Here is a 27,095-nt window from a genome sequence, read left to right as displayed (position 1 = left end):
TTGCAGTGATGAAGCTGTGAGCAGTTGTACTATATTGTGAAGTCACTTGACCTTGGATTGCATCAATACAGTTAGGCTGTATGTGACTTGGGTCTGAACTAGAACAATTGGCTAAAAGTGAAAGTGGTGTTTGTGTGGTAATTAGGGTGAGACCTTGTACTGCACCAGTAACGGCTGCTGACATGAACAACTCTGGTGGTAGTTGTACCTATCACAGAGTTGTAATTCTAATCATTTACGTATCCACTGAGGGAGTGTGTGTGTACGAAGTTACACTGACATCCAGCGACGTCCTCTGGGTGCTTCACTTTTTTTCCACCCGTTCCATAGTGACTGTAATTTACCATTGCTTTGAGCTGTGCTGGAGTTCCAACATAATATGACAATGTTGATTAATGTTATATCGGCACCTCTGTCAGCATACTGGCTGTTGCCCCTTTAACCACTGAAAAGGCTGCCCTTCATCAAAAACCATATATATGTGCATACACTCAATGGAGTTATTTAGTGACAAAGGAAAAGTCTTGTTTTTAGATATAGAGCATGTCTTAGAAGTTAACACTGAACTGTCAACTTGAGCAGCTGAGAAAGTTAATCGAAAAACGAGAGACAGCGGACACCGTAGATACCAGTCGTCTGTGAGCAGTTTCAAAACAACTTAAACAATAACACAGGAATCTGGGTCTTCTACAGAAGGAGAAGCTTCTTTCTAAATCTAGTAAAATTCAGGATTCATGTACTGTAAAAAAAGGCATATCCTCGTCACTTCTTGCTTTGTGGCTCCCGTATACTTGTAATTATTGCTTTATTAGTAATGACCACCTTATGGTTTCTTAAAGCAATAATCTGCTATGCATATTTGTCGCGGCAGAAAGCTACCTCAAGTTGAGTTATTTGTACCTCTTAACAACAGTCGATCATCTATAGCAATTAAATAAATGCTTGTTTTCTGTTGTCAACAGGTGCATCAACTCGGCTGCTGGGGTGATTGAGACGACGCGCTGTAGGTAAGTCGCCACACCCGATGTTTCGCAGTAGTCTCAGCCCCGAGGATTTAGTCTGTAGTGTGTCGCTGTAGTTGTACCACAGTCTACCATAAATCGTATATTCTATTTCATTTGTATTTTTCGCCCCCTTCATAAAACAGTGTTCTGTTAGGTGAATTCGAAGCTGAACGGTTTGAAAGCGCCACTCGATCTTGGTTATCCGATTATCTTTGCTTTTTAGTGTAAGTCTGCATTTAAGTGTATACTAGAATCACTGTAAATTGCATAGCAGATGGTACGTTTGATTGAAGAGTCTTTTACCTGGTATTATATCACGTTCTTATGTGTTCAAATGTAGTAACGTTTCTTTTGATTTCTCCCGTGAGTAAGACTGTTCTTTGACCATTAGCACTGTCTTTTTCTGTAGACTACATCTACATCGATACTACGCAAATCACATTTAAGTGCCTGGCAGAGGGTTAATCGAACTACCTTCACAATTCTCTGTTGTTCCAATCTCGTATAGCGCGCGGAAATTACAAACACCTATATCTTCCCGTACGAGCTCTGATTTCCCTTTTTTTATCGTGGTGATCGTTCCTCCCCAAGTAGGTCGGTGTCAACAAAATGTTTTCGCATTCGGAGGAGAAAGTTGGTGATTGGAATTCCGTGAGAAGATTCTGTCGCAACGAAAAACGCCTTTCTTTTAACGATTTCCAGCCCAAATCCTGTATCATTTCTGTGACACTCTCTCCCATATTTCGCGATAATACGAAACGTGCCGCCTTCCTTTGAACTTTTTCGCTGTACTCCATCAGTCCTATCTGGTAAGGATCCCACACCGCGAAGCAGTATTCTAAAAGAGGACGGTCAAGCGTAGTCTGATCTCTTCTACATTCCGTCCTGTCTTTTGAGTCGCAGTCGATTCCGTCCTCCATTTGTTATTCACTCTCAGCGTGTGGAATGCCCCAATGCAATGTATGTAGTTACGCTAATCTTCAATGTGGAGAAAAACGTGAAAAATGAAACATAGATAGGAAATTCTATATAGAACTCGATGAAACATGGAACATCAGTCTGTGTAACTAACAAAGCTAAATGGGCTTAACCATCTCTGCATATACTGCAAACTGTTCTATTGAACACAAATAGAGAAACTTATGGCAACCAAGCTCGCACACATTTAATGGCCTGATACGATATTCGAACCATGCAAGTGATATTTGGTGTTGAAGAATCTCATGTGAGGGTCATATTGAACGGATACTCTAGTTACAGAAAGGTACATTGTTGGGCTCACAGTTGTGGACACCGTGAAATCCATTTGCATAAGTAAATCTGTGCGTGGTGTAACGTAGTTGCATGTACGTTAATGTACGTAACACAGTGTCTCGAGGACTGTTGTATGAATGTAAGAATCTCTCAGTTGCCCAGAATTAGTTTGCTGGGTGCGGACTTGGCGACCCTGTGGGTCCTGAGCTGGGGGCTGGTAAGTGTCGCCAGTCCACTTTCACCGTAAGCTTTGAGCATGATTCAGCGGCCATCGCGAACAGTCGTTAGCGGGCAACATCTGAGGAACCTGCCGCACCTCAGTTGTATAAGGCTTACGTGGGCATGCGGGAGTCTGTGTAGGTGGACATTTATTTCCGTAGCTGCTCGTGGGACTGGGATCGAACCCTCGAAATTCTCTTCTTCTCCTTCCAGCGGGAACGGCGGGCCACTGGTCGGTAAAAAGACCAAGTGAAACAAGATAGGGAGTTAATTCAAAAACTTTGTGAAAATGAAAGAGGGCAGCTTCGAGAAAGTATCGCGTTTCTATATTCAAAAAGTCTTAGAGGGCATCACTGGCACTTTAAAATAAGTTGAGGGATTGCATAATGGGGCACTATTAGTAGAATCATCTACTTCCCAACAAGTTAAGAACACACAGAAAACGCAATACTTCGGGAATATGCCATCGAAACTGAGATGCACAGCACCTTGAATTACAGCAAAGGTGTTGTAATGTGCAGGGATCTGGTGGACATTACCAAGGAGGAACTGAAAGATGAGTGGGCTACAGAAGGCATCGCGGATTGCTAAACATCCTGAAGGGGTGATGGGGACTTTGTATATTCCGACTCCTTTATCCTGACATTTAATAGCACAAAGCTTTGTGAGCACGTTAAGGCAGGTTTTCTTTGCCTTAGAGTGCAGCCTTTTATTTCAAACCAAACGCACTGCTTCAAATGCCAACACTTTGGCAGACTACTCTTTGGTGTAAGGGAGAAGCGACTTGTGGCATATGTGGTATGGCTGCCCATGAAGGAGTTGCTTGTTCATCTCCATTGAAATGTGGGAATTGCTCTGTAGCTCACCCTGTCTGGAGTTGGCAATGCAATGTATGTCTGGAAGAACAGAAGATAGCAAGAGCTTTAGACTATGAAGCACATTCCTTATGGTGAGGCTAAAAAGATGTATAAAACCATGCTGCTTCCAACGTTCACTACCTCCTTTGCTTCAGTTCTTAAATATCCAGTGCAGAACGCCAGTGCTGCTACACAAACAAAGGCTGCTAGTGTCAACAGTAGCACCTGCATTTGTCAATGCACTTGTGCTGCTGCAGTTCCGTTGACACCTGTACCTCCTCTGAGAACTTCAGAAAAGGCCATGGTTGCCACCAGACCTCTCAGCCCCTCCAAAGATTCAGTGTAGTGCACTGTCCAGTGCTGCCACTACCACAGACGCAGCTGTGCCTCTGAAGCCTACCGAGGTCAAAAAATCAAAGGTCAAGCGACCACAATTGACAGAATCAGGAAGTAAAATGTCCGATGATATCTACGTCATTCTCTCTGACGTTTCCGAAGATTCTTCTGTAGACAAATAGACCTTGACATCAGACTGGTGCAACCATCTCGCCCCAAGACTGAACCTCCACTAACTACAGCCTCACCTCCATGGTAGAAGGACAGATGGCTCCCAAATTAAAGTGGGACATCAATGGGTTCAGGACACATTTGGAGGAAATGAACGCCCCCTTCGCTTGTGTTTGCAGGAAACACATTTTAAAGCGTCTGATGCCCCTATCCTACAGGGCTATATGCCCTTTCACAATGATGACCTGACTGGAGAAAGGGCCAAGGGAGGGTCGCTGTGTTTGTAGATAACGTGCACCATTCCTCTGCTCTCCCCTGGCTACTGACAGGAAAGAACCTGCAGTTGAAAATCATGTGTATCGGAGGATCATCTACATCTACATCCATACTCCGCAAGCCACCTGACGGTGTGTGGCGGAGGGTACCTTGAGTACCTCTATCGGTTCTCCCTTCTATTCCAGTCTCGTATTGTGCATGGAAAGAAGGATTGTCGGTATGCCTCTGTGTGGGCTCTAATCTCTCTAATTTTATCCTCATGGTCTCTTCGCGAGATATACGTAGGAGGGAGAAATATACTGCTTGACTCCTCGGTGAAGATATGTTCTCGAAACTTCAACAAAAGCCCGTACCGAGCTACTGAGCGTCTCTCCTGCAGAGTCTTCCACTGGAGTTTATCTATCATCTCCGTGACGCTTTCGCGATTACTAAATGATCCTGTAACGAAGCGCGCTGCTCTCGGTTGGATCTTCTCTATCTCCTCCATCAACCCCATCTGGCACGGATCCCATACCGCTGAGCAGCACTCAAGCAGTGGGCGAACAAGCGTATTGTAACCTACTTCCTTTGTTTTCGGATTGCATTTCCTTAGGATTCTTCCAATGAATCTCAGTCTGGCATCTCCCTTACCGACGATCAACTTTATATCATCATTCCATTTTAAATCACTCCTAATGCGTACTCCCAGATAATTTATGGAATTAACTGCTTCCATTTGCTGACCTGCGATATTGTAGCTAAATGATAAGGGATCTTTCTTTCTATGTATTCGCAGCACATTACACTTGTCTACATTGAGATTCAGTTGCCATTCCCTGCATCATGCGTCAATTCGTTGCAGATCCTCCTGCATTTCAGTACAATTTTCCATTGTTACAACCTGTTTGCTCACTTTATTTACTTCTCCACGATGCAATAGCCTCTGAAGCTCTCATTGTCCTGTGGGGCTCGACCTCTGCTTGTCCTTGGGGATGGGTTTTGGAGAGCCTCATCTCTCAGGAACTTTGCATCCTTAACACAGGTACGCCCACTCATTTCTGCGCTGCTAGTGGGCCATTCTCAGCCATTGACCTCTCCTTCTGGTCTCCAGCCCTCGTGGTCTCTGTTGTGTGGGAAGTCATTGACGACCTTCGTTCCAACTCATTCACCAACTGGAAGGGGGACTACTTGTACAGAAGCGACCAAAATGCTTAGTCAGCAGGGCTAAGTGGACACTGTTCATCCAGTTGGCTGTGTTTGAACACTGAAAAAGTGCTCGGGAATGGGTGGACCACATCTGACAAGTGGTCCATTAGGCTACTTAGGAGACAAACTGTAGCTTGGTGAAATGATGAGTGCTTTTCAGCAATACGGGAGAGGCAACAAGAGAACAACCTCACAGCCTTTCGAGTCATGAGAGCCAATACTAGGTCATGGAAAATGTTCATGGACTCCATCAGTCGCTACACTTGTTCTACAAAAGTATGGGAAGCTATCCATAAGATTTCCAGTAAAGGCAGTCCATTACCTGTAGCAGCGTTGTTGGATCGGGAATGGCTCCAAACTACACATGAAGACATTGCACAGACAATGACAGAGCATTTTGCACTGACTACTGCCACTGCCACCCAGGACCCAGCGTACCGTCGTTACCATGCTACCATGGAACGGGGTGAGTTGCATTTCAGATCTAACAATTCAGAGTCCTATAACTGCCCATTCTGTGTGAGGAAACTGGATTCGGCACTATCTGCAGCTTGTGATACTGTACCCAGTCACGACCAAATCCGATACAGGATGCTGCGGAATTTGAAACCAGTGTCCGAGGAAATCCTGTTACAATGTTTTAACTTGATATTGTTGATACGCCACTTTCCCAGGTCGTGGAGGGAGGCGATTTTGGTACTTCATCTCAAACTATGAAAGGACCGAACATGTCCAAGTAGTTACCAGAGCATTGCCTTAACAAGTTGTGTAGGAGAGACATTGGAGAGAATGGTTAAATGTTGTCTAGTCTGGGTATTGGAGACCAGGAAGCTCTTAAGTCGCTCCCAGTGTGGAGTTAGGAGATTTTGATCTACTGTCGACAACCTGACCTTGTTAGAGACGGCTCTTCAGCAGGCTTTCCTACGTAAACAGCATTGTATAGGTATACTTTTCATATCAGAACGTACAGTACAACTTGGAGACACCTCCAGCCCTTGGAGCTTCCATGGCCACTCCCCATCTTTATTCGGTCCTTTTTATCAAAGCACTTTTTTGGCTCTGAGTTGCTGATGTGCTGTCGAATACTTTGATACTTTGGAGCAGGAGAAAGGTGTTGCACAGGGCAGTGTTTTAAGCGTTACCCTCTTTGCCAAAGCCATACGCAGTTTCATGTCTATGGTAAGAAGTCCTGACAATGCTCCTTATTTGTGGACGATTTTTCAGCTTTCTGTTCCTCCTCCAGTATTGCGACCTCAGTTGCAACTTGCATTGAATAAGTTGGAGAAATGAGTTTCACTAACTGGTTTTACGTTTTCTGTGGAGAAATGTGTGTGTGTGTGTGTGTGTGTGTGTGTGTGTGTTCATTTTAATCGCCCTTGTAGTATTTTTTTAAACTTAAGTACGTATGTGGAGCACCATTGTCCCTTTTAAGGACTCTGTGCGATTTTTGGGCTTCATTTTTGACTACAAGCTATCGAAGTTAGCACACCTGAAAGACCTGAAGGCAAGGGCCCAGGAAGCACTGCAGTATTGTAGCCACAGGGCTATGGGGGCGGACAGGCTGCGTCTGCTCAAGTTTTATAGGACTTTCTTTGATCACGGTTGCACTATGTGTCCACAGTATACGGGTCAGTGAGGTCTCCATACTTGAAAGTCACTGATGCTGTCCATCATGAGGGGATGGGACTGGCCACAGGCACTTACAGGAGTAGCCCCATACCGAGTGTCTGTGCTGAGACTGGTTAACTGCCACTTACCATCCAGCGGCAGCTTCTCTTGCATCAGGCGTTTTAGCTCCTCGTTACTCCCATTTCCCGAGCATACCGTACCGTTGCTTGTACAGCTAAGGAACACCTCTTTACGAACTGTCCATGGGCAACAAGGCCATTTGGGATCCATGAAAAATGTGTGCTGGAGTCCCTAGATGTGTGGCTTTTACAGGCTCAAATCTGGGACTTAAGCCCTCTGCCACCCTGGTTACTACAGAGGCCGAGAGAAGTTTTAGATTTAGCGCAGTCCATGAGAGACTGCACTTCTACATCTGTTTTTATTGTGAAATTTTTCGACATTTTAAATGAGCGTCACAAGTATGTAGCTGTCTTCATAGATGGGTCTAAACAGGAGGACTCTGTTGGTTGCTCTGTTGTTTTCCCAGATCATGTCTTCTAGATTCAGTTGCCTCTATAGTTCTCTGTATTTGGTACAATCTGGAGGGCTTTGGATCAGATAAGATGTGCCAGACTAGCTAAATCCCTCGTCTGTTTCGACTCCCTGAGCGCCCTTCAGTCTCTGAAAACCTTGTATCCAGCTGATTAAGTTGTTCATGATATCTAGGTTGTCCTCCTCCGGCTACAAATGGTGGGGAAGGAGGTGTTCTTCTGATGGGTGCCAGGGCACATGAGTATTGCAGGGAACAAAAGGGCAGATGTAGCAGCCAAGGAGGCGTGTCTTGATCATCGGTTAGTTCAGTGTGCCATCCCTCAGCATGCTCTTTTCTCGCTGTTGAGATGAAGAGCCATGCGTCAATTGTAAGACGAGTGACTGGAAGTGGCTGATAATAAGCACTGTCTAGTAAAGCCCACTACACGGCCGCTGGCTACCTTCTTTCGCCAATGAAGATAGGATGAGACCGTGCTTACTCGTCTTCACATAGGCCACAGTCCTCTGATGCGTGGCTTCTTGCTCTGACGAGAGGATCCTCCAACGTGTGGTGTTTGTGCCGTACACGTTACTGTGCGTCACATTTTACTAAAGTGTGTTTTATTTGTGGACCAGAGGGCAGTGGTAGCTTTGCCAGTAGATCTACCCTCTCTTTTAAATGGCGTTGAAGCGAATGAGGTCAGAGTTTTTAAGATTTTGTGTTATATTCAACTTGTTTCCAAAAATTTTATGGATACATTCTTCATGTGTTAACAAGGTGATTGGCTCACCCATGTTTTTTGTAAGTAGTCAGCCAGTCACATTTCTCCTGTGCTTTTATTTAAGCTCTTCTGTGGTTCTCTACCTCTGTTTTAATCCAGGAATAGCACCTTTCACCGTCCTCCATTCTATTAAGACCTGCGGGAGCGACTGATTGTGTGGGTCAACGCGAATGGACTGAGAGAATGAGTGACTGAGTGTGTGTTTGTGAGTATGTGTCATTTAATAGGTTTCCTCTTCATCGTGTGATAATTATTTTAGACATTTTGTTCACATTCGTTTCTTTTAATGTGTGTAAGGGTGCTGATAACCTTGGCGTTGCGTGCCCGTAAGCTCCAAACACACACAAACACGCTGAATGTAAGAAAGTTATAAATAGCCCGTGCAGTCTCACATGTTATTAAACTGACGTAAGTGTTTTTGAAATGGTCCTCTTTCGTCATGCAGTGTACTCTAAAGCTGTTTTGATCTTGTTCCAGATTCATGTTGCTTGCCTGCCATCTTCTTCATTTCAGCACAACTGCTGCGCTTCACGTTGACGACGGTTTGCATTTGATACAGCCTAATCAAGAGGATCGGGACATCCATGTGTGCACATTAATATTGGGTGTATACACTCTTCGTCTTTGTGAGGCTTTCATTCTGCTGTAGACACTTTCAGTGAAGTGTCTGAATGTTTTTTGAGGGATGGCAGCCATGTCTTCCTCAAGAGCCGAAACCAGAGAAGGCAGTGATGTTGGTCTCTGGAGTCTGGAACAATGCTTACATTACAACTCATCATGAAGTTATTCTATTGAGGTCATGTCGGGATTGTGGGCAGGTCAGTCCATTTCTGGAATGTTATTGTTCACAAACCATTGCCTCACAGATGGTGCTTCATGACAGGTTCCATTGTTATCGTGATGCAATCAGTCGTCGTTTTAGAACTGGTCACCTACTGTATGCAGTACTTAATTTTGTAAAATATGTTCATATCGTAATTCGTTTAGCATTTTCTTAAGAGCAATAAGGGAACTGCGCTCTAAACACGAGGAAAACCCCTATAGCATAACACCAACTCTTTGGTACCTCACTGTTAGCAGTACACATGACAGGCATTTTTCCCCGGGCATTTGCCAAAACCAAACTCTTCCGTCGGATTGCCACTCTCATTCGTTTCCAGCCATCGCGGCGTCGCTCTTTACACTATCTCTAGCATCACTTAGCAGCGATTACGGGACTGTATGTGACATATGAGGAGATACTCAGCCATTGTACCCTATTCTCTGTAACTCCCTATGCTGAGTCATTGTGCTGACTGAACTTCTGGATGCACTTTCGAACTCACGAGTGATTCCTTCTTCTGAATTTATGCGATTTTTTACAACCACCATCCGCAACGCTCGACGGTACCTGTCCTTCAGTGCATGTATTCTGCCTGGTCTTCGTTTAACTAGGTTGTTCCTTCGTGTTTTCAATTCACATCACCAACAGTGTGCCTGGGAAGCTTTAGAAGGGTTGGAGTGTAGCTGAAGAATTGAGGTGACGTACACTGGCTAGTCAACGTTCGAAGTCATTAACCCATTCTGTTGTTACTGTTTCTCCACTGAAAACACGATATTTACCGGATCCTTTTATATTGGCGGGTCTGTCTGTCGTGACTTCTAGTGATCAGTTCCACATTACATAGGGGTGTTCTGGTGCTTTTGATCGGTTATAACTAGACTTGCCCTTGTGATTCTCGCATGACATTATCCTGCAACTAGTTTTCAGCACAACTCATGTGTGATGATTATCCAACCGAGAAAGAAGTGGAGCCCCTCCACGATCGGACTTGCATGGTGACCATCACAAAAAGTTCTGCTGTCATCTCTACGAAAGGATTAGAATTCCTGTCAGAAAATCAGTGGATGCGAAACTGCAGTGTTGCCCATTCGAGTGGGTGCAATCACCCTAAAATGGTCCCATTGCGGTTGTGGTACACAGAAACATTTGAAGGGTGCCGATTTAAGGTCAGAAGGAGAAAGGGGCCGCGGAATGTAGTGGGAAAAGATCCTCTGTGTCTGTAGTGATGAGTGGTAGAGGTATTGGTGGAATCACAGTGACAGGATTGTTAGTAGTTTGTTGCTTGGCACCGATGATGTCTCCTGGCCCTACCACAGTTGTCTCGATCCTGTAACATGCCAAGGTCATTTTCAGAGTTGTCACTTTGATTATAAATCAGCCACTGGGTGTAAATTTTCTTGTGGGATTTATTTGTGAATTGTGTGTTGTCAGCTTCCTGTAGGAGCCATTATATTGTAATACAGGAGGGCACCGACCTATTGTTCAGTGTGTTTGTCAGTTTGAACTAGTCATAGGTGATCGGCTATCCCTGCTAAAGAGCGGTTTGGTCTGTTGTGGTTGTGATCTTAATTTTCCTAGCTGAGGACGAAGAGATTATTCGAATTTCTTGAGTTCCTGTACAGTCATGCAGTTAATTTCTTGATCACCACCACAGTGGTGTCGAGACAGAATTCATTGTGCAAGTCCATGGTGCTTGTGTGTAATGGAGCATTGCTAATGACTTGTAAAACATTATTGTTTACAACCTGCAGATGTATTGGAGGTGCTTATCACCAGACTGGATCAACGTTTGTCATTGTGTCAACCATTTTGTCTTTTCGTTTCATTACGTTCTTTATTAGACAATTTTTTCTCATTCTCTCGTAGTTGTTGTTGTGGTCTTCAGTCCTGAGACTGGTTTGATGCAGCTCTCCATGCTACTCTATCCTGTGCAAGCTTCTTCATCTCCCAGTACTTACTGCAACCTACATCCTTCTGAATCTGCTTAGTGTATTCATCTCTTGGTCTCCCTCTACGATTTTTACCCCCCACGCTGTCCTCCAATACTAAATTGGTGATCCCTCGATGTCTCAGAACATGTCCTACTAACCGATCCCTTCTTCTAGTCAAGTTGTGCCACAAGCTCCTCTTCTCCCCAATTCTATTCAATACCTCCTCATTAGTTATGTGATCAACCCATCTAATCTTCAGCATTCTTCTGTAGCACCACATTTCGAAAGCTTCTATTCTCTTCTTGTCTAAGCTATTTATCGTCCACGTTTCACTTCCATACATGGCTACACTCCATACAAATACTTTCAGAAACGACTTCCTGACATTTAAATCTATACTCGATGTTAACAAATTTTTCTTCTTCAGAAACGCTTTCCTTGCCATTGCCAGTCTACATTTTATATCCTCTCTACTTCGACCATCATCAGTTATTTTGCTCCCCAAATAGCAAAACTCATTTACTACTTTAAGTGTCTCATTTCCTAATCTAATTCCCTCAGCATCACCCGACTTAATTCGACTACATTCCATTATCCTCGTTTTGCTTTTGTTGTTGTTCATCTTATATCCTCCTTTCAAGACACTGTCCATTCCGTTCAACTGCTCTTCCAAGTCCTTCCAGTCTCTCGTAGTAGGGCGGCTAAATTTTTTCACCTGTCAACGCATCAGCCTAATGTAACATCATTTATCAAAGGTCCTAATTATTTCATTACTATAAGAGAATGCAGTCTTTCTCGGCCAATTTCATTGACGAAATCATGTCGGGTTATCAGCCGAGTCGCATTGTCGCAACTTTTTGACGACTTTCCTACTCGACATTTCCAAGAGACGTGTCGCGTCCATATTTGTTTCGTTCCTTTGCAGTCGTTCGACCGCTGACTTTTTGCCGAGAGCCCAATAACCGAGCCAGTCGCCTGCCTCCGGAAGAGATGTCGCAGCCGATGGTGAGGTGGACTCTGGTAGGGTGGAGGGGATCTGGACGTTGAGTATTGGTGCTGCCGGTCTATTCTATTCGCTATCTTCGCCGCTTTCACCTAACAGCGTTTTAGACGTATTTTTGCCAACGCCTCGTCCCATGCAAAGCTCAGTTGTAAATCACTGTCCCGGTTGACAAGATCGTCGTGTATTCCGCTCAGCGGCTAAAATCAAGAATATGTTTGAGTCAATCAAATCCCAACTAGAGCTATGGTCACCTGCTGGCTACAGCATCAGTTGCGAATGTGGCATGCAGGACATCGGCCAGACGTAGCGGTGCGTCTCGCAGATATGTGCAGAACATGTGAGGAACTTTAGAGAGACTGACAAGTCTGCAGTGGCAGAACACAGCGACGGCAGGGCTACACGTTTGTTTTTGAAGAGACAAACTGCTGTTTCGCGCCAACAGGTTCTGCGACTAGGTCATCAAAGTGGCAGTGGAAATGCGAGTACACGACGTACTTGTTAACCGTGACATCTGTTTGCAACTGAGCTCTGCGTGGCACGTAGAGATAGCAAAAATACCCCAGGAACGCTCATGTGTGGTAGCGAGGGGCAGCGTCAAGTCTCGACACGTGGACCCCACCCCCATCCATACCTCCGGGGATGCCCCCACCACCAGCTGTGACTTCCGTTCCAAACGACTGGCCAACCAATTAGACCCTCAGCGCAGGAGTTAATTATCCAGGGGCTATAGCGGAACAAGCTGGACATGAACCCGACACTTCGCATGGATATGACAAGTAGGAATTTCATGCATCATCAGTTAGCACTCATTTCATTCCATTAAGCCCCTGACTCAATTCCTTTTCACTTTCGGCGACCGCTACTGTGAGATCAGCGAAATGTGTATCGCTAATTTTTTGTCTGTTACAAGCAACTCCCACATCTAGGTGCTCCTCTACTTCCCTTTAAAAAGACTTATAGACCCCTATGATTAAAAGTATTTTGGTATGTTGCAGGGTGGACCTCAACCGAATTCTCGACCTCAGAGCCTACAGCAGTGGTGGCAACGATGAAAGGTTAGTGAAGTTCTTTCTTTTTGACAGTGTTCACGGTCATTATCTCTGCTTCACCTCCCCTTTATCTTTCCTTTTACTGAAGTATGTGTGATTGTTTTCTTCTTTTAGGCTGTTTCTGTCCATTTCACGCTCTGTTAATTTTGAGTAATGTATTGTATTTTTAATGTTAATAGTTTTAGTATCTTTTTTAACGTTACGTCACCAAGTAGCTTACAAGCTTCGGCCACTGCCTCATAGAACTTACTAAAGGATATAAGTGAAAAAATTATTTTATCCCTGATGTTGGTATTTAATGTAGATCTTTCTGGACGACAGCTTATAGGAGCGATTTTAATTAGATCTAATGTTACGAAGGTGGCGTTAGAAATAACTAAACATTCCGAACAGTGTACTGTACTTACATTAACAGCTAAAATAAAAGTGACTAAAATGAATATCTTCGACAGTGTGGCAATTTTTGCAGGCACCTTGACGAGTCCATCATCGCTACAAAAGTGATGATGAAATCATTCATCATACGAGAAAGATGACGTTGATGCAGTAACGTACTCCAGGAATTCGTCGTTTATCTTTTATAGGAAGTTGGCTTCGTGTATGGTGGCCACATGAGAAATGTAGGCATTGAACTGCTTAGGCTCAGTTCACACAGAAATGGCCTGGTGCGGACGCCTGGCAGTGGCGAGTCAGGTACGTGAGCAGTTCGCACTGGAGTGGTGCTGCCAGAGAGGCGCAGGACGAGTGTACTGCAAGTGGATTACAATATGTCGTCTTCATCACACCAGAATACTGATGTCCTGGATCTTCTGTAACTCGTAAATGTTGGGCAGCGAAGTTTATATGGGGTACATCCGTCATGGTTGAAAAAGGGAAGAAATATGCCACATTCGACGTAGTGAAAGATCTGTACATGTGTCCCTAACGTTTCTAATGTTTTTACAGAATGTCTCAAAAGTATTTCTATTTTGTTTTAGATAAGCTGAAGGACAACATTCAGAGAAAATCAACAAAACTGGAATGTTTTGATCATTATTCCTGATTTTTATATGATTTTCATTTGAAAGTAAGCCTAAATATTACTGATGTTTGTGAGAGGTTTTCATAATAGTACGACACTTTTACAGAATCTGATCGTCCGTAAATATTTCACAGCTGTAGACCACAAATTCCTCGTGACAGGGCTGTTTCCTAACATATGATAGAGATTTTGCCCATAAAGAGAGCATCAAAATATCATTTTACCCAGAAAATGTGGTGCCACAGAAGAATGTTGAAGATTATATGGGTAGATCACATAACTAATGAGGAGGTATTGAATAGAATTGGGGAGAACAGAAATTTGTGGCAAAACGTGACTAGAAGAAGGGATCGCTTGGTAGGACATATTCTGAGGCATCAAGGGATCACCAATTTAGTATTGGAGGGCAGCGTGGAGGGTAAAAATCGTAGAGGGAGACCAAGAGATGAATACACTAAGCAGATTCAGAAGGATGTAGGTTGCAGTAGGTACTGGGAGATGAAGAAGCTTGCACAGGACAGAGTAGAATGGAGAGCAGCATCAAACCAGTCTCTGGACTGAAGACCACAACAACCGCCACCCAGAAAATTGGATTCCAGTCATTGCCAACACCAAGGACGACGGATTCCTTCTGTACAAGATGCAACCAGAGGATTTCTAAGTGCATAAGACCCGGGTTGCACAGGGGTTCACTCAAAATAACTAAACATATCTGGCTACACATTTCATCTGACGACCCTACTACACGTAGGGGAAGAAAAAGGCATAACACTCAGCAACCATGGAATTGTCAAAGCTTTGCAAAGAAGTTGAGAGGTGCTAGGAAAAGAAATCTACCGCTAGATAAATTTTCAGGTTTCCTCATCTTGAGTGGTAAAATTCTGCCATTTAAAAGTACGAAGAAGAAAGCCTTACTTGACATTTCACAACATATCCCAGCTGAAAAACGGAATTTCTGTGAGTAAGTACTAAGTGAATAGTGGATTTGCACGTCTGTCTGGCAAGACACATTGGACTGATGACAGAAAATGTAATGCTGACTGTGCATGATTGGTGTAATTGCGACAGGAATAGTGTTAAATTTTTGCTTGTGCAGATTTGTATTGCAGTAAACATTATGTGTTTTGACTTGTGTTATTGTATTTTCTGAAAATAAGGTTTCTGTTTTTGTAATGAGTGATACAGTAAAATCTGAGCCCTTTAGCAGCACAACATTGCAACATCACAGATTCAACGTTGTCCATCTAGGAAAATCACAAAGATAGTGCTATTTTTTCGAAGATAGCCTAATTAACTGTGTCGTAACTGTCACAGAAGGATGTAAAATTGCGTTTTATCTTACATACACTGACTACGTCAAGAAAGCTCAAAAACTGTTATCATAAAGTAGGTATGGATAACACATCCAGAACACAGAAGACTTCAGTTATATCAACAGCAAAGTCCCCCGTATCATTCGTTGCTCGCTGCAGTACGCCACTTTTTCGACAACATGTAACTAAAATATTTATTGATTGTGTCGTGACTGAATGTGTCACTGTAGATAAGAAAAATTTACGTAAACAGTGTATAGTGACTATGATGCTGGATTTGCGATTGTCTACAACTAGTTTTAAAAAGAAAATAACTCTTAACGCAATATTAACTTAAAATGTGACTGCAACTGACTTCATAAAGAGGTGTCGCTCTCCTTCCACCGATAAAAACAATTTCGACATTTAGCTATATTTCGTACGCAGCATCCTATGCCCTTAAATATACGAACTGTAAGCTGACCAGCGACTACATTTTTCACTGCATACTTTTCAAAATATGTCCGGCGGTTTACTTATTTGGGAAGTATCATAGTAATTATGGGCGATAACGAAAATAAAACCAGTTCATTATCGAGCTATGATGTCGGAATGTAAGCTGTCGAAAATTTATTTTTTTATTTTATTTATGTATTAATTTTTCCCGAATAATTTCCTCAAAATCGAATGAGATAGACTGCATAGCGGAGAGCAGTCTTGAATGCCAAAACTGTGGTTTTTGTTTACTCGAAAATAAAAAATTTCACTGAAAAACACTCTACAGATTTGCTTCATCTATATTAAACAATATTATTAGAGGCACATCACATGACTTCAAGTTAATGGAAACAGCAGCGCTCCACTTGGACGTGTCCGCCAGCGTCCCTTTGGTGCGCCACTCGTGGCGACAAAGGTAAGTGGCGTGGACCACGAAGCGACGTGTTCCCGCCACGCAATTTCTGTGTGAATTGCTGCATTTGTTAACATGAAGGAGGCGCGAAAGAGCGCCACCTCTCCGCCAAAAGTCTGCGCCACGCCATTTCTGTTTGACTTAGGCCTTACATGCTACGAACAGACCGATGGCCAACCAATTCGGTCCTTTATAACAATTACCATAATATAGATACTACCATTTGAAATGGAGAAGACTCTGTTTGACGTGGGCCCCAGTTTTATGGTCATCCGTTGTTCCTCTTGTTTTTCTCTTTCAGTGAAACAAGGCTAATGATGATGTGGATATTTTAAGAAGCATGCTTCGCTTATTGTTACCTTGTCTCAAGGTGCTTCTGCCAGAATGTGTTCTGCTGCTTCTGTTCAGACAAAATTTGACAAATGCTCGCTTGCACTTAAATGTCTTGTATATGATGTCTACTTATGCTTTCACAACATTACTGTGCGTGTCTGATAAGTTGGCCAGTAGAGAATTCGGTATAAATTTTCTTCCGTGATCTTAACTCACAGAAGTAAATACTGCCCTGCGTGCATAAATGCTGCAGAATTCCTCTGGAAACAATTCAAGAGCTTTGTGCATCCTTTGTGTAGCAGGTCACAGCGACATTTCACGCTAAATAGGATCTAAAATGTTTGTTCAGATTAACTAGTGTGTGATAATTACCTTTGTAAGATGGTTAAGTATCCATGATTGAGATGGCCTACTCATGTCACGGACTGCCAGGCCACTCCCGCCGGAGGTTCGAGTCCTCCTTCGGGCATGGATGTTTGTGTTGTTCTTTGCATAAGTTAGTTTAAGTAGTGGGTAAGTCCAGGGACCGATGACCTAAGCAGTTTGGTCCCTTAGGAATTTACAAGCATTTGAACATTTTGCTTAAGATAGCCTACACAAATAAATATTGAGACAGTCCCGCGGAAAGGAACTACTAACAGAAATAATAATAATCAGAAAGGACTGTAGCAACGAATAATCATATTACAGCAGCACAAGTCGTAGACGTGCTCAGTGAACATTTTGAAGAATCTTTTTCGAACAAAACTTCATACGAAAGAACACCACCTCATAATCTTTTACTGACTTGCAGTGTTCGTATTCCTGACTACCCAAACAATATTGTAGGACTGAAGGTGGTGCGGAGAGTTAAAAACATCGTGTACTATTAACTTCCAAAGGTTAATTATGATGGTTCACGTAATTATGAAGAAAGACCTTCGTTTCCTATTGCTTAGTCTGTAGTAAATAAAAACTCATAGGATGCTTCCCGCGTCTTAATTTTAGCGATTCAGCTAAACGTTTTGTGGTTCCTTCTCAATATGTAACCATCGCCCCCTCTGAATCACCCGTTAGGGGGGGGGGGAAAAAAAAACAGAGGCATTCAGTAGACTGTGTTCTACTTGAGGCTCTAATACCAAATCCCAGAACTTTTTAGCATTATTGACGCCTTCTGCGAAAACTTTATGTTATTGGCGAGAGACATATAAACTGATTTCTGTTTCTTTTTCTTCTAGTCCATATCATGATATTTTTCTTGGCCTGTTGTTATTCTTAAAGAACAAGCTATCTTATAAACACAAGAGCAATTAGCCCAATTCTTTCGTTAAAATTTAAAACTTTTCTTTTTCTGCATCCACCCTGGTGTCCAAAATTAAAGCAACAAACCGTTATTTCCCCGTCCTGTGTCTAATTCACGATAGAATAATACGAACTTTTAACAGATGTCCGTACGATCGTGTTCTGCACGGAAGATGGCATTCCGGTCAACGAACAACCACGCCAGCGATGACGTCAGGACATCTGTCAAACAGGGTAGTGTTTGCCTGGTGGTCGGTCATGCACAGTCGCTGTGTACACAGTCAAAAGGCGGTGCAGTATGGCACAGAGAAGACGCCTACCAGACTCTCTGCAGTGGAGGGCCATAGGAAAATAAACGCAATCTTGCACCATTTTCGTTTGTTGCTTTAATTTTGGTCACCAGTGGACATTCCGTCAATTGTCTCAGAGAGATAATTTCTGCTTTATGCAATTATATTGATTCTTTGCGCTTCATTGAACGCAAACAAGCATCGAATGGAAGAGTGCTTATATACCTGTATTGGAACAGCAATTTTTCCAGATGTTATTTGCACTGTCTCTTCGGGAGCATTTGTAAGGGGTTTTCAATAGATCTCCGAGTGGCCCTCTCCTCTCACCTTAACCGGATTCTCTGCAGCCGCTCTTAACACGGAACGTAGCAGTTAATGTGGGTCCGGGTGCGGTTTTCAACGTTGATGGTGAACATACCTGGACATCACACGGGAAGTGCCCACCAACGTGATCTGCAACCACAGTGTTCTCTAGCGGCAGTTATCGACTACATCTAGCGTGCACTTAAATTTAGTTTCCGAAACTGGACACGCATGGACTTACTGCTTTAACTTGATTAGCGATTATCCAAGATGCCCGCAAAAAATCCCGAAAACGACGTGGAAGATTCTGCGACACGTAACAAGACGAAAAGGTGTTTCGTCCTACACAAAATTTTGTGTCTCTTTAGGTATCAATAGTTCCCCGATTTGAGAAAGCAGTGCCGCGGGATTAACCGAGCGGTCTAAGGCGCTGCAGTCATTGACTGTGCAGCTGGTCCCGGCGGAGGTTCGAGTCCTCCCTCGGGCATGGATGTGTGTGTTTGTTCTTAGGATGGTTTAGGTTAAGTAGTGTGTAAGCTTAGGGACTGATGACCTTAGCAATTAAGTCCCCTAAGATTTCACACACATTGGAACATTTTTTTTTGAGAAAGCAGTAAATCTAGCTTGGGTACGATGTACGTAATAAGTGTGCCGGCAACGAGGAAATACTGCGCTATGTAATCAGAAGTATGCGTCCACTCTATGTAAAGCGGAATTGACCACTAGGTGTCACGAGAGGTGGACCCGCCGATGCAATTGGAGGCTGGGAGTATTGTGTATCAGTAGCAAAGCAGTAACAGCAGAATGGATTGGTTAGGAGGGCTCAGTCACTTCGAACATGGACTAGTCATTGGCTGTCACCTGAGTAACAGATCCATCAGTGACATTTCAACCCCTCCAAAGCTGCATAAGTCGACTGTTAGTGACGTGACTGTAAAGTGAAAACGCTTAGGAAAAACCACAGTTAAACCAAGACCAGGCGGACCTCATGTGGACCTACAGACGGACGGGAACTATTGAGCATTGCGGAGGGTGGTTGTAAAAATCACATGAAATCTGAGAAGGAATCATTCGTGAGTTCCAAAGTGCTACCAGTAGTCAAGCTAGCACAGTGACTGTGCCTATGGAGTTAAAATGATTAGGATACAATGGTCGAGCTGCTCCTCATGAACCATATATATCTGTAGTCAGTGCGAAGCGCAGCTTGAGGTAGCATAAAGAGCGACCACAGAGGACACTAAATGACTATAAACCAGTGATTTGAGTTGATGAATCACGTTAATAGCTCTGGCAGTCGGTTAGAGGGGTTGGGAACGCCTTGAGTACGTTATGTACTATCTTGTATAGTACCAATAGACTAATGAAGAAGGGAGTAAGTGATGCTACGGTATCGGGATGTTTTTCATGTTTAGGCTTTATTCCCCTTATTGCGCTTAAGAAAAAGGTAAATGCGGAAAGATATGAACGTAAATTAAAGCGTTGTGTACTGCGTACAGAAGAGGAACAATTCCTGGACGATGACTGTATTAGCATGATGATGCACCGCGTCACAAAGCAGTCTGCCAAAGTTTCTGACCTGAAAGTCGATTTCACTTCAGGCACCAGCGTCCAACATCACTACCTACTACCTTCTCTTGCTTCGGATTTTGACGAAAAATGGGCTGTCATTCCTTCGTAGACATTAGGAAACTTTATTGAAAGTGTCCTAAGTTCAGTTCAAGCCGTCATAAAGGCGAAGGATGAACACACCCTATTTTAACGTCCAGTAATAGGTGTCCGCATACATTTTATCAGATAGTGTACATGTCTCTTAACAAAATATATATAGTTACATAATTATCTTTTAGTTATAGACCATTGATCATGCCTAATACGAAAGGGTGAAATATTTCTGGTTGAAAACTGAATAAATATCCATTTGCAAAAGTTGGATGGTTATTATTCTTATCTAAAAGGTAAAGGTAATTTAGCGGTAACAAAGGAAGAATGGCCGCAAATTACTTACCTCATTGAGGGCAGGCGATCGAGGATATTGTCTCCCTGCTGCTCCCAACATAGGATGCAGTGACGCAACCACTGCGCCACCTCGGGCTGTGACTCGTCCATAGTTTTGCGGGAAGAAAAAGTGTTCTGGGTCCCTTACTTTGAGTCTCCTCCGCTTGCGCCTTCAAACGACGCTTCTAGGAGGGGGACGAAGCCGCAACATGAAAGCCACGCCGTCTGCCTTCGACCGTGGCTCCGGTGCGGCGATTAATGAGCTTTTCAGTCGCTAAATACACGTCTTTGTTGCTAACTGGAATGTTTCCAATTATTCCGCCGCTGGGAGCGCGCGTGATTGCTGCAATTACGGCCTCTTAATTGCTTTTGTTACGGAAAATGTGATCCGCGTGCGCTGAAAAGAAAGTCGCTGGCGGTAGCGCGGTGCTATTGTCCCGACCGTGGCTCGCCTCGCCTCGCATTGCAGAGCAGCGGCAGTAGCAGGCGCGTCTCTGCTGTGGGCTGTGGGGGCGCCACGCCCGCATCCCCAAGAAAGGTCTAATTACGGTTATTGTCCAACTTATCTGCCGGAGTGCAGTGCTCCAGCCATCCGTCCAGACCGCGCTGCCTGCAGAGTTATTTGTTACCGCGCCGCTGAGAGAGGCGAAACCATTCGCAATAAAAATGTATTGTTTGCTGGCGCAACTGAGCAATTTCTTAATCACAAGTCAGCTTTCCTTTCTTTGCACGATTGGATTAAAATCTTAGATTTCCTAACGTAAAAGGTTTAAAGTTGTTTGGTTATCGCATAGACGTGAGTCGCATAAAAATATACACTGGCACCTCGTCTCTCTCGACTAGGCGGGACCATAGGTTATACGGAAACAGAAAATTCAGATAATCGTGCTGAAAGTTATAAAGAAAAGGATGTCATGGGTTGAATTGTGTAAACACACTCTTTATGTGGAGTAATCGGAAACGCCATTTTTTTAAAAATGAGGATCATTAATGACTAAATAAACTAACGGAAAAAATCGCAACAAAAATGCTAATGTAGCGTAGTGAATTTTCTGTAGTACACATGTAAGTTATTAACGCTACAAGATCACAAGTTAATGTAAACGCGATATAAGCCGTTGAAAATGTGAAATGCTGGTACATCACTGACACCAACTTTCATCAGAAAACACAATAGACGTCCATCCTGCGCTCCAGTGAGCTCTCACTAGATACCACTGAAGTCGCGTATGGCGATGGTACGAATGCAAGTGAAACGCCGTTTACTGCAAAGCTTCCGAAAATATATGGAGTAAATAGTTTGGTTTTCGGTCTACAAAAGCATCCGGTTGCAGTTTCAAATTCTTGCAGGGAAGACAATTACTTCGTTCGGCTACCGGGAATCTCATTATACATTTATATCAGCCGAATTTTCGAGCATCGGCTTTTATTATAAATGAAATTTGTAAGATCTTAAACAAGCTTTAAATAAGATTTCAAATAAGTTGTTTTGCCATTACAACGAACTACAAAGCATGTGTAAAGCAAGATCGATGCTAAAGTTGATGGCTGGAAACTTAGCAGAGAGCGAACGTTACGACAGCGAGCGACGTGAGCTCATAGCAGTTCCAAAGAAAAACGCCAAGTGGCTTTGACGCTAGACTAGTAATATGAGTTCAAGTCAAAGACTAGGCCCAAAAAGCAAGGTAAAATTATTGCATCCGAGTAGCGGCCTATAACGTTACAGTAATATCTTCAACTTGTAGCAGATGACACCCTCAAAGATTCCAAATATCTCAAAGACATTAGACGAGCATGTTAAGTGGCCCTCACACGTCCAGTAACATTGTCAGACCACCAATATATTGAAATTTCCTGGTAGATTAAAACTATGTGCCTTACCAGGACAGTACATTGGCCGTCCGAGGGCCTGTGCTAAGGTACTGTCAATACTAGAAATGCTGGCGAGCAGTACTGATGGCCCCAAAAATTCTGTCGGTTTTGTCAACACGTAGGCCTACTGAGCGTGAGAATGCGAGTATTCGCGATTTGAGAATATTCGCCACTCAAACTTTGACAGAGCTTCGTGAACCGACCACATGGCCTTAGGGAGCACTGTATATATTTTTAGTTCGTCTTGTGCCTATAATTCCTTAATTCAATTTTTCAGGTAGTCTTTTTAACGGAAACAGTCTTCGTAGGCATATACAGAGGTAGTAATTGTTTTTACCACATTAGGTTGATCATTGGACGATTCACTATGCTACAGCTTTCTTCATCAATTTAAAAACATAGTATTAACCTTTCGAATTACACAGCAATGTGGAAAAACATTTCTACTTCGAAAAGTACGTCTTATAACGGATGTCCGTCCTAAGAACCGTCAGGCGCATTTCCTCTGATATCTCGGCAGATATTTGCAATTTCGTTTTTGCATTGTATATTTGAAGTCAGCCAAAAAAAATCGGCTCATCACGTCTTTCATGCGACTCCCAGCGTCTATGGAAAGCGTCGGTTTGTGTCCTGTTACAAAGAAAATGATCCTTGAAGTGGAATTTCCCATGCCCATTCATACAGCGGAGTCGAAATTACTCTAGTGCGGATTTTATTTTATCGTTATGTATTAAAAAAGGCAGTAAAACACGAATAATAACCAGTCTTCCAATAGCACTGCTGGAAAGCGGTTACAGTCAGGGCGGTGCCGTCGCTGCTGAGTACTGGTTACTCTTCGTGTTCTGCTGTCTCAGCTGACACGTATCGATAAACCAAATATCGCACTAGACTAATTTGGGACCGCTCTATCAAATGGAAATGTAAAATCCCGATTTAAATAATCATTTTCATTGTGATGGTAAGATAACCGGCGCTTTCCGTCGACATTGGGCGTCATATGAAAGACGTGATGAGAAGTATTTATTTGGGCTCACTCCAGCTACACATTGCAAAAACGGAATTACAGGTATCTACCGAAACAGAGAAAATGCGCCAGGCGACTCTTAGAAGGGACACCCTGTATATGCAGTGACTAGTAAGGAATGTGCGAAATGCGTGACAGTCACAACTCATCGCAAAACATACGAAAAGTTTTGCTTCAGTTACCAGAATATATAACTGTAGGTCATATATAATTGCTTCACAGGTTTCAATAACAATTTTGATAATTGTGCTTAATAATACTACTGCACTAAACTTAAAGCATTCGAATCACCTGCCTGTCGCCAGAAATGTCGCACTTTGGTTCGCTATCTTGTGCGGTATGAACAGCAGTAATTTTATGCCGGAATAACCGAGGACAGTTCATGAAATTTTCGTGTCTGTGCTTCCTTTTCTTCAAACATTTTCATATCCATATCCCCATTTCCTTGTCTTCTGTGTTTCCTGTCAACTGTAGCTTAAATAAGCACGACATACTCTTTCTTCTGTGCGTTCGACGTTTTAACCTTGTAAACTTGTGTTCCCAGCTGGTAATATTATTGATGGAGTTAGGCTCGCTTCAACATATTGAAGCCACATACTGTGGAGAATTTTCTATTATTTTTAGAATAAAACTGTTGCATTTCTTTAAGAAGTACTGAATTTAGCGTTTACGATTAATCTTAGAACGCCAGATTATGTGGAATTTGTATGTGTATCGTATTTAATGAGTAACTGCTTTCCATACTTTGAGTGACGCAGCACTGTTGGTTTGGATGGTACGAGGCATATACTGCAAGTGAAAGTTCGCTAGAGTCTTGGAGTGCAGTCATGACAGCAATAAAAACAAGTATTTGCTTTACAGAAGTTTTCTTTTTGATCATCGAGTTGGATAGAAAAAGCATGGAGTAACACGATCGATTTCCAACCGCACGGCGCTCCTTTGTCGTCTTATTTTCCTAAGTAACACTGAAGTTGTTGCCTTATTCTCGAGCTACAATATTTTACAGTTCATGAGTGCTATTTATTATAAATAGTTGGCCGTCTCTTGTAGCCATCTTGTCGCGGGAGTTTGTCACTCGCACGCAGGACAACGGAGGATGTAGCTGCTCGTAGCAGGGATGTCGTACATCCAGATGTCGCACATCCAGATGTGGCTTGCTGTCGATCGCTTCTGTCGCTCACGTAGGATATGGCCTTACTTCCTGTTCCAAGAAGCCACCAACTTACAACATTCCTCAAACAGACGAGCGTGGACCATGTTTTACTAGTATTTGCAACAGTGTCCCTTTGCCATGTACCTCGTTCATGTCATTGAAAGTTTAAAAAAGTCTATAAAATGTACCTAACATTGCTTCAGTATCACACGTCCATCTTACTGCTGACGAATAAACATGTTCCAGTCGCTACAAACAGAAACATCTGTAAGTCCCATGCTGTTAATATGGTTAAGAATGGTTCAAATGGCTCTGAGCACTATGGGACTTAACTTCTGAGGTCATCAGTCCCCTAGAACTTAGAACTACTTAAACCTGACTAAGGATTTCACACACATCCATGCCCGAGGCAGGATTCGAACCCGCGACCGCAGCGGTCGCGCGGTTCCAAACTGTAGCGCCTAGAACCGCCCGGCCACTCAGGCCGGCTGTTAATATGGTATTGTGATGCAAAGTCTTTTGTGCAAACAAGACATTTTGTTGAGCAAGATGCCGCCGTCTCGTACCACATAATAAGGAGTTATTTAAAGATGGCCCAAGGTGCAGCTGACACTCGTTTTGTCAGTACAGGAGATCCCTATATGTTAAGGCTAGTGAGAATATCTTGTCGTGGTGTAGTCTATATCTTTTCCAGGTGATTTCAGCCTCCATCACGTTTTCAGTGCTCCAATTGCCATCGCACAATATACTGAACACGATCTTAGTGGTAGTGAGTCCACGAAAATGATGACCAGAACGCGTCGCAACCTTATGACACGGCCGTCAGGATTTACTATTGAATTATCCAGATTTATTAAAAGTATGACCTTAAATGCATCGGACTGTCCAACGCCATGTTATGACTACGTGCATGTACTGATAATTTGAAATTAGAAATAAATAAAACATTTATGGCATTTGGAAGATCGACGTATGTTTGCTAATGTTGTAACCTACTGTATCACTGAATCATCCAAATACTTAGCGTCGTAACAAATATGGGAATCACTCACACAGCCATAGATGCAAATTATACTACTAATGATGGACTAAACAACGTAGATATTTATACAGATGATACTCTGCAATTAATAAATCTGTGAATGTACAGCAACCGCGAAACAGTACGTTCGCAAATGGTTCAAAATGGCTCTGAGCACAATGGGACTCAACTGCTGAGGTCATTAGTCCCCTAGAACTTAGAACTAGTTAAACCTAACTAACCTAAGGACAACACAAACATCCATGCCCGAGGCAGGATTCGAACCTGCGACCGTAGCGGTCTTGCGGTTCCAGACTGCAGCGCCTTTAACCGCACGGCCACTTCGGCCGGCCGTACGTTCGCAAAGAAACTTATAGTTTGGTGCCAAAATACCTTATGATAAAGGGTTGTAAAAAAGTATTAAATTCTCTGCACTCTATTTAACTCCTGAATTTGAGAATGTGAACGAAAAGAGTTATCGAGAAACTGCGTGTTACAAACAAGTAGAACTCAGCTGGATTGTTGCTGTAGACACGATTCAGTGGCAGATAAACAATTTCAATACCCTTCATCGTTCCTTCTATTGCAGTGTTGTGTGACTTGTTTCATATTTGCCAACCTCGATCATCAGTATCGCACACAGCTGCAGTCAGAGCACACACCACGACATCGGCAGTCTGCCACTGACTACTACTCTCAGTGCTGTTATGACAAATAAAGTCTCTGCCTAACGAGCAAAATAAAATATGTTACATACTTTGTTTATTATTATTACATGTTCTTCTGATTCTGTGTTGTTTACGTTTTAGAAAATGGATCACAAAAATAATATTTCCGATTACTAATTTTCTCAGGCAGAAATATGACAACATTTATGCGACTGCATTATCAATTGAAATTAACGAATACACGAAAGAAAATTATGCCTTGACGTAACTATATCGTTACAGCCTTTATCAAACGCTTGTAACAGATATGAACGCTGTGTGTGTCATCGTTGGATCTTCCTCAGCTCTATTTTCGCAATGGACTGTCGCTCTGAAGCGGTCACTCGTCCTGAAGGCTCGCCTATGAAATTTCTGGTAATCCTTCTGCGCAGTTTCTCTCTCTCACACACACACAAACACACAGGCGCCACACACACACACACACACACACACACACACACACACACACACACACACACACATCAGCGCCCCCGCGCGTGCGCTCGAACAGACGAGCAGCAGACGAGCAATGATACTCAAGCCTCATATTCTAAGATTCGAAGCTCCCCTTGCAACCTGTGACACTTTTTTAATCTGCGAATACCTCACTGTTGTTATAAAAATAAATAAAAGAAGTTGGTAATCGTTTCCTGTGAAACAAGAAGTCCCTAGTTCTAGTTCAAAAACGGAATGAAGTTCCAGTTTGTCTGGAAATGTCAAAATTATGTTAAGTGTTGTAGCTTTGTTTCACTAGTAGCAGCTTTCAGAGCGTGTAATTGTAATACCTTTTATTAGCTACTGTAATTCTTTTTGCGGATGCATTTAATGTTGTGTCCTGCCTAATCGTTAAATATGGGGTGCCTA

The 27,095-nt window shown here is 43.0% G+C and overlaps 1 protein-coding gene across 2 annotated transcripts in view; it reads left to right on the top strand.

The window, feature by feature from the left end:
* LOC126262767 (COBW domain-containing protein 1-like) overlaps positions 1-27,095 on the top strand; it is a 566,092-nt gene that overhangs the window by 356,966 nt on the left and 182,031 nt on the right. For both annotated transcript variants that reach the window (XM_049959581.1, XM_049959580.1), the window contains 2 exons: positions 963-1,007; positions 12,976-13,035. In XM_049959581.1, the coding sequence (XP_049815538.1) occupies positions 963-1,007; positions 12,976-13,035 (105 nt within the window). The remainder of the gene's footprint in view (positions 1-962; positions 1,008-12,975; positions 13,036-27,095) is intronic.

This window comes from Schistocerca nitens, chromosome 6, assembly GCF_023898315.1.
Source record: "Schistocerca nitens isolate TAMUIC-IGC-003100 chromosome 6, iqSchNite1.1, whole genome shotgun sequence".
NCBI classification, from domain to species: domain Eukaryota; kingdom Metazoa; phylum Arthropoda; class Insecta; order Orthoptera; family Acrididae; genus Schistocerca; species Schistocerca nitens.
This window is presented reverse-complemented; position numbering and strand designations above follow the sequence as displayed.